We start from the raw sequence: 8,867 nt of genomic DNA on the forward strand, positions 1-8,867 counted from the left end.
CTTTCTTGCATCTTCTCAATCCTTGTCTCCAAGCTATTTATCTGTGATTCCATTTTAATTTCAAGATTTTGGATCAATTTCACTATCATTATTCGGAATTCTTTATCAGGTAGATTCCCTATCTCTTCCTCTTTTGTTTGGTTTGGTGGGCATTTATCTTGTTCCTTTATCTGCTGGCTATTCCTCTGTCTCTTCATCTTGTTTAAATTGCTGAGTTTGGGGTGTCCTTTCTGTATTCTGGCAGTTTGTGGAGTTCTCTTTATTGTGGCTTTTCCTCGCTGTGTGTGGGTTTGTACAGGTGGCTTGTCAAGGTTTCCTGGTTAGGGAAGCTTGTGTCGGTGTTCTGATGGGTGGAGCTGTATTTCTTCTCTTTGTTCAGTCGCACTGTGGGGAGGGACGGAGGGATGCTGCAAACAAATAGCACTGGCGTGCGCTCGCAGTGCCTCAGCCACACTGGGTCTGCCCCTGCTCACGGCGCGTGTAGCCTCCCTGCCCACACTGCTCGGGCTCTAGGTTGTTCCGCCGGGAACAATCCGAGGCTGGCCCTGGGTTGCATGTACCTCCCAGGTCCAAGCCGCTCAGGTTCAGGCACTCGGGTAGTCCTTAGAGGCGCAGACTCAGTTGGGCCTGAGTTTTGTGCTCTTCCCAGGTCCGAGCAGCTCAAGTGATGAGGTGTTTGGCGAGCGCCAATGCTGCGACTTATCGCCTCCCTGCCACTCGGTTATCTGGGCGTAAAACCGGCGCACCTTCTCAGGCAGATGTTAACCGTCCAGACCCCCAAGAAGTTTTAGTTAGCAAAGAAGCCTGCTTACAGTTTTATAGATAATGTCTCTCTGGGGCTGCAATTGCCCCCTTCCGGCTCTGGCTGCCTGTCACCGGAGGGGGAAGGTCTGCAGCCGGCTATCTCTGTTCAATTCTTTGTTCCGTGCGCGGGCCTGGCGGTGTCTTAGGTTAGGGCTGGCTTTTCGCGTGGTAGATATCCCACAGTCTGGTTTGCTAGCCCAAATTATTTCGCTCAGATAGTGCTCAGGGTATTCAGGCCAGATTCTTACTCTAAGCGATGCAGCCCGCACTGCGCCTCCCTGCCCAGCCCCCGCTTGCTAATGGCGCGTGCAGGCGTCTGCGCTGCTTCTCCGCTGGGGGAGTTACCGTAGGACTCGCAATCTTCGAGTTTTAATTGTTTATTTATTTTTACTTCCTGTTATGTTGCCCTCTGTGCTTCCAAAGCTCGGCACAGATTCGGCAGTGAGAAGGTTTCCTGGTGTTTGGAAACTTCTCTCTTTTTAAGACTCCCTTCCCGGGACAGAACTCCGTCCCTCCCTCTTTTGTCTCTTTTTTTGTCTTTTATATTTTTTCCTACCTCCTTTCGAAGAGTTGGATTGCTTTTCTGGGTGCCTGATGTCCTCTGCCGGCATTCAGAAGTTGTTTTGTGGAATTTACTCGACGTTTAAATGCTCTTTTGATGAATTTGTGGGGGAGAAAGTGTTCTCCCCGTCCTACTCCTCCGCCATCTTGGCTCCTCCCTATGTGTGACATTTTAGTGAGAGCTACACTGGTTTTATTTTGGAAGGGAGTCATCTTCTGAAATAGCAGCCTTCATTTTTAATTAAAAATCTTGACTACTCAATTACAAGTTAATTTTCTATTCCTAACTTTTTGTACAGAGAGTTTATTTCTAATGTTTTTATACTTTATAACAAATCTGTTATTCTGTAGTTGGCCTTGGCAGAATTATATGAAGATGAAGTGAAATGCAAAGCTTCCAAATCTGATAGACCTAAAGCTACAGCCTTTAAAAGCCCACAGACAGCACCTCAAAGGTAAGTTTTGTTTTTCAAACTTGTATCCCTTTTTAGTTCACTAATCCCACATTATTTTAAATGGCCTTGGGAATTTTTTAACTATAATTTCTTAAATATTTTTAGATACTATTTCTGAAACTATAATAGAAAGCAAGAAGAAAATTTGGGGGAAATTATCTTAAATACTTAATGTTTTGATAGACCTCACAAAGCATAGTATACTGAGTAGTATTTTTCTTGGGCACTGTGGTTCTATTTTGAGTCATAGGACTCATTGAGGATCTGATAAAAGCTACACCGTCTTTCCCCTAGAACATTTACATCCAGCTTTGTCATTCATTTTTAAAGGTTTGCGTGTTTCTTAAAGTCCATCCATGGAACCCCTCTATGTGTTTTGTTCTCCATTTAAGAATCTGTGACTTTAGGACTCTGTCTTTCCTTCCATTGGATGATGCTACATCTAATAGTGATAGATAGTATTTGCTGTTGTTAAAACCCCTGAATTATAAAAAGAACCAACAGTGAAGATTTAAGAGATGGAAACCAGGTATATTTTATTGTCATGAGTTTTCTTATTTCCATGTATATGTTCATTAATGTCTTTTTAGTACACAAATCTCATTACTAGGGAGAAGCTTGAATTTCCCCATTACATCTCATTCTCAGAAAGTCTTTTATTTTTCCAGAAGTTGAAAAATTCAGTGGAAATTACTTTTTTTGTTTGTTACTATTCTGCCTTCCTTCTTCCTGTAGGGGAGATAAAATGACCTATCTTTCCTGAATGGAAAGAATAACACTTATAATTTATAATTTTCACCCCAACTTTTTATTTTACAATTTTTCAAATACATAGATAATCAAAAGATTAGGATAATGAACATATACTGTGTCTGCTCCAATATTCACCAGTTGTTTATATGCTGTAGCAGTTCATTGGTGCACACACACTCTGTTACTCATCCACCTGAAAGTAAATTGCAGCCATGATAGCACTTCATCCCTAGAGGCTGCAGTCCACACCCAGTAAGACGCAAACACTCCTTGATAATGTCTCACACCTTAGAAAGTGAGCTCTGACTGCATGTCATTTACTACATAGTCCATAATCAGATACTCTTAGAGGTTTTGAGGATTTAGGATACATTTCACTGATGATGCCGGTTTTAAATCTGAATCCAGAGCATTCTTCCCATCTTTCCATTGTCTGCTTTTAACTCATCTGTTTAAAGCTTATTACGTTGACATTGAAGAGCTGGGCCCAGATGTCTTATAAAATGTCCCACATTCAAGGTCACTGTTTCCTCACATTTAGATTCTCGGTAAATGCTTGTCAAGAGTTTCTTGTTAAACATGCTTGTCAAGAGTACTACTTATTGACATTTTCTGCTGTGTATTATGTTACACCAGGAGCCTTATGGTTTCGGGTTCCCCCACTCTTGGTGCCCTGTTCACTCGGTTAGGGTGCTGACCGCCACCATCACTCCACCAGGAGGTACAGTCTTTCCTTTATTGTCTGCAGATTGGTCATCTTGGCACAGTCTGAATATCCTTCCCTTTCACTTAAGTTTATCTGATATATATATATACACACAGATATATGTGTAATATATGTATTATATATGTATGTGTGTATATATATGTAAAATATATATTATACACAGACATTTATATAATGTGTACGTATATATATACACAGACATTTGTATAATATAAATGTATTATATAGGCATTTATATAATGTATATGTATTATACACATATATATATAATACATATATACATATGTATTATATATACACAGACATATATATATTTTAGCTGCTTCCTTAATTTGTTCAGTCTCCGAAACTTTGAAAGTGCTTAAAATATTAATGTACCAAAGTTTTACTCATAAGTTATTTGACTATTCTTCCCCAATTTGAACCAGTTTTTGAACGACTTGATTTGCTGGTATAAAAAATCAAAATATTTGACTTCTTAAAATTAGTACATTAATATTTTCCTTAAGGATTCAAATATAATCCTTAAAATATTTCAGTGAATTGTTTTCTCTTTTCTTTTATGCTGACACAGTGTTGCCATTAATGTTTACAATTTGATAATGCAATTTTTAAGGACGTAGTGCCTCAGATATGATTTCTAGAATTACTTGTCCAAAAGGAGGAGCTGCATTAAATATATTGAGGCTTATGCTGTTTGATCCGCTTAAAATACAATTGCAAACCAAATTATTGGCCATCTTTTCTTTTTGCTAAGTGTGATATTTTTGAATAGAAAGTATGTGGTTCTGTTGGCTTCACATTTGGCAGTGACATCTGCCTGATTTCATTGCATGTCTGCTGCTTTTGTCTGGTACAGAAATGGTCCACCTTACTTCATGGTCCACCTTCTTGAACAACTTTAAATATCAAAACATTCATCTGTTCATTGTTGTTTTAAGCCAGTATATTTTCAGTGTGACCATCATGTGAAGTTTCAGTAGTCTACACATAACTTGATCTGTTTTAAAGAAAAGGAGGGACAGGATCTACAGAAAAGTTCACAGAAGACAGCCTGACACCTGCTTTTACATATTCATCCACAAAAGGTTCTCCGTCACAAATAGGATTTTAAAAATGTAACTCTTCTTCTTCAAAAATATAAGAACTTAAAAAAATGTTCCCTACAAGTCATTAGATCCTAGTATGGTTTTGCAAATTTAGTGAGACAAGTGTCCACAATATCTGGCACAGTGTGGGTATCTGGCTGGGCCTTTAAAGATAACTAGAAGACAAGGGACAGAATAGGCCTAGAAGAAAAAAGTAATAAAAATGACAGGAGGGAGCTGAAGAGGAGCAGCAGAACTTGGGTAGCCTCATGGCAGGTGAGGATGGACAGACTGGGTGCTACCAGGGCCTACTTCAATCATGTGGGGCCTCTGTGCGCACCCAGAGAACCTCACTGGGAAGGGCCTCGAGCTTGCTTTAATGCTTTGCTCTTCAGTTCAGTCACTCAGTCGTGTCCAACTCTTTGCAACTCCATGTACTGCAGCACGCCAGGCTTCCCTGTCCATCACCAACTCCCAGAGCTTGTTCAAACTCATGTCCATCGAGTCAGTGATGCCATCCAACCATCTTATCCTCTGTCATCCCCTTCTCCTGCCTTCAGTCTTTCCCAGCATCAGGGTCTTTTCCAGTGAGTCAGTTCTTTGCATCAGGTGGCCAAAGTATTGGAGTTTCAACTTCAGCAATGAATATTCAGGACTGATGTCCTTTAGGATTGACTGGTTTGATCTCACCACCGTCCAAGAGACTCTCAAGAGTCTTCTCCAACACCACAGTTCAAAAGCATTGATTCTTTGGCGTTCAGCTTTCTTTATGGTCCAACTCTCACATCCATACGAGACTACTGGAAAAACCACAGCTTTGACATATGGACCTTTGTTGGTAAAGTAATGTCTGCTTTTTAAATATGCTGTCTAGGTTGGTCATAGCTTTTCTTCCAAGGAGCCAAGCGTCTTTTAATTTCATGGCTGCAGTCACCATCCGCAGTGATTTTGGAGCGCAAGAAATTAAAGTCTGTCACTGTTTTCACTGTTGCCCCATCTATTTGCCATGAAGTGATGGGAGCAGATGCCATGATCTTAGTTTTTTGAATGTTAAGTTTTAAGCCAGATTTTTCACGCTCCTCTTTCACTTTCATCAAGAGACTCTTTAGTTCTTCTTTGCTTTCTGCCATAAGAGTGGTGTCATCTCATATCTGAGGTTATTGATGTTTCTCCCGGCAATCTTGATTCCAGCTTGTGCTTTATCCAGCCCAAGTACATTTTGCTTGATGTACACTACATATAAGTTAAATAAGCAAGGTGACAATATACAACCCTGATGTACTCCTTTCTCAATTTGGAACCAGTCCATTGTTCCACGTCTGGTTTTAGCTGTTGTTTCTTGACTCGCATACAGATTTCTCAGGAGGCAGGTAGGGTGATCTGGTGTTCCCATCTCTTTAAGGATTTTCCACAGTTTGTTGTGATCCACACAGTTAAAGGCTTTAGTGTAGTCAGTGAAGCAGAAGTAGATGTTTTTCTGAAATTCTCTTGCTTCTTCTATGATCCATTGGATTTGGCTGTTTGATCTCTGGTTCCTCTGCCTTTTCTAAATCCAGCTTGAAGATCTGGAAGTTCTTGGTTCACATACTGTTGAAGCCTCGCTTGGAGAATTTTGAGCATTGCTTTGCTAGCATGTGAAATGAGTGCAATTGTGTGGTAATTTGAACATTCTTTGGCATTGCCTTTCTTTGGGATTGGAATGAAAACTGACCTTTTCCGGTTTTCATTTGCTGGAAAACTTTGCTCTTACTGTCTTGAAATTCTTAACACATTTTGAACAAGGAGACTCCCACTTTCATTTTGGTGCTGGGCCTACAAATTACATGTCCAGTCCTGGACGCAGCCACAGCACAGCCAGCCTGGAAGGCCAAGGAAAGCTGTGCTTATGTGGAAAGGGGAAAGCCAGTGTATGGTTTTACTGTAAATTTTACAATAAAAATTATAGTGATAAAAACTTTGTTTCTAGTTATAGACACACCTCAGTTGTTTTTCTCCTCTCTGTTCTAATAAGATTTTGGCAGTGGACAAGTCTTTTAATTCCCTAAACTTCAGTATTTCTTATTTGTACAGTGGAGTTAATGCCATTTTTATGAGGATTAAATGAGCACTTGATAAATGTTAGTTATTATTATAATACCTTTAGAAAAAGAGGACTGGCAGTACCATATAAAATAAAGAGTAATGAGGAAAACAAAATAAGAAGACATCAAGAAAAGAACAACTGTAGTTATCCAAAGAGTATGCTGGTAAAATTTAGGATTAGGATTAGCGTGGTGTCAGTGGAATGGAGGAGAAAGGGTGACATTGGTGTGGATATTTTTAAAAGAATTTATTGTAGAAACATGATGATGTGGAATAGAAATGTGGTGACATGGAAAAGAGAGTAAGAGAATGGGAGAGAACTCTGAAAAGTTCTTCATCTAGTACCTGAGGAAAATGTGATCATTCATGGGAAGAGATGAACTGGATTCAAGTAGGTGCTTTTCAGTTCAGCACTGGACCATAAGTAAGAGGCTCTAAAACCTGTATTTGAGAGTCATCTCTACAGAGGAAGTTGTTATCTCTGGACAGGGACAAATGATGATCAGATGAGTTGAAATAGAGCAAGAGAGAAGTAAGTATATAGGAATACTTATGAAAGAGGTGAAAGGTGGATTGTGGATCTAAATATAAAAGGGAAACAATAAAATTTCTGGAAGAAAATAGACCTCGAGGCAGGCAGAGATTTCTTATACTGGTGATAAAAATTCAGAGACCGTAAAGAAGTTAATAAATCTTTTCCTGTGCCCGGTTTTTCCTGTAAGGTCTTCCTCACCGAGACTGAGAAGAAGGAGCCTTGTAACTCAGCTCTTGAGATTAGGGACCCAGGAGGGAGCCTAAGCTCAAGAGATTAGGGAGAGCATGCAGCAGAAGCTCCCCACTCCCTCCCCTTCCCTCCTTCCCCCTTCCCTCCCTTCCCCTTCCCTTCTCATACTGCCATTTAAGGCATCAGCTATCAGGCTCTTTCTTGTCCTGTTGTTCAGTTGCTGTGTCCGACTCTTTGCAACCCCATCAGCTGCAGCACGCCAGGCCCCCCTGACCTTCACCATCTACCGGAGATTGTTCAAACTCATGTCCATTGAGTCAGTGATGCCATCCAACCGTCTCATCCTTTGTCACCCACTTCTCCTGCCTTCAGTCTTTCCCAGCATTTTCCAGTGTGTCAGCTGTTCACATCAGGTGGCCATAGTATTTGAGCTTCAGCATCAGTCTTTCCAATGAGTATTCAGGGTTGGTTTCCTTTAGGGTTGACTGGTTTGATTTCCATGCTGTCCAGGGAACTCTCAAGAGTCTTCTCCAGCACCATAGTTTGAAAGTATCAATTCTTTGGCACTCAGCGTTCTTTACAGCTCTCACATCCCTACATGACTACTGGCTTCTTGCACTGACCCTGGTCTTAAACCCAGCCATGGCAGTGCCTGGCCTTGGTTTGTTGCATGGGGCCCTCCGAGGATCAGCTTGGCAGGAGGGCTTCGGTTGGCTCCTCTTCTGGCTAAACTTGGACCTCAGGTGCCTCCCCAGGGCACTAGGAGCTTGGAGTCCACCCAGCCGCCCCCAGCTGTGAACCAGCCTTGTTAGTGGGGTTCTGCTGGTGTCCACTGTTCTCCTCTTGGATCTTTCCTCCATGGACAGTGAGTTGAGAGCAGAGCTTCCCTTCCCTTTCCTGTTTCGTTCTCCACGTACTCATTTGGAGAAAGCCTTGAAGGTGACTCTATCCCTGATCTTCAGTGCTGATAGAATTTTCCCCGTCTGTTTCATTTTCTGAGTCAGTTCGTTGTAGATTGGAAACTGGACTGGAGGGTATGTGTAGTTCAGGAAATGAGCTTTGGTTTTCGTCTTATTCTGAAAGTCTCCATGTTTATATTTCATTGGTTATATTTTCTGAATTCTTGACTGGAAAAAATCTTGAAAGATAAAATAGTGTACTAATTTATGTGAAGGAAGCTTTTATGAGGAAATAGAAAAGAGAGGAGAAATGATTCAATGCATAGTTAACACATTGAGAAAATTGTGGTCTGAATTATTTACCTTTAACATAGTGAAAAAGTGTGAAAGTGTTAGTCATTCAGTCATGTCTGACTCTTTGTGACCCCATGGACTGTAGCTCACCAGGCTTTTCTGTCCATGGGGTTCTCCAGGCAAGAATACTGGAGTGGGTTGCCATTCCCTTCTTCAGGGATTTAACCCAGGCTTCCTGCATTGCAAGCAGATTCTTTATCTTCTGAGCCACCAAGGAAGCCCTTTAACACAGGGAGATTACAACCTTTAACATGGGGGGAGGTTAATTTTTCAGTCAGAGCTCTCTGAGGAATAAACTCTATGTGTAGGCCTGTGGATTTAGATGTTCATATCGTCTCAATCTGGAGGGCTTTTCACTAACCAAGTCCTATGAAATGTGGATTCCTCTGGGGAGGCGACTTAGCTTCTGGCTGTCAGCAG

General features: G+C 41.1%; 1 protein-coding gene across 1 annotated transcript in view; it reads left to right on the top strand.

The window, feature by feature from the left end:
* The window catches only part of UBXN2B (UBX domain protein 2B), a 36,709-nt gene that overhangs the window by 12,252 nt on the left and 15,590 nt on the right, over positions 1–8,867 (top strand). Inside the window, exon 2 of the mRNA XM_010838982.1 lies at positions 1,717–1,820. Coding sequence (XP_010837284.1) covers positions 1,717–1,820 — 104 coding nt within the window. The remainder of the gene's footprint in view (positions 1–1,716; positions 1,821–8,867) is intronic.

This window comes from Bison bison, unplaced genomic scaffold (assembly GCF_000754665.1).
Source record: "Bison bison bison isolate TAMUID 2011002044 unplaced genomic scaffold, Bison_UMD1.0 scf7180017864108, whole genome shotgun sequence".
NCBI lineage: Eukaryota > Metazoa > Chordata > Mammalia > Artiodactyla > Bovidae > Bison > Bison bison.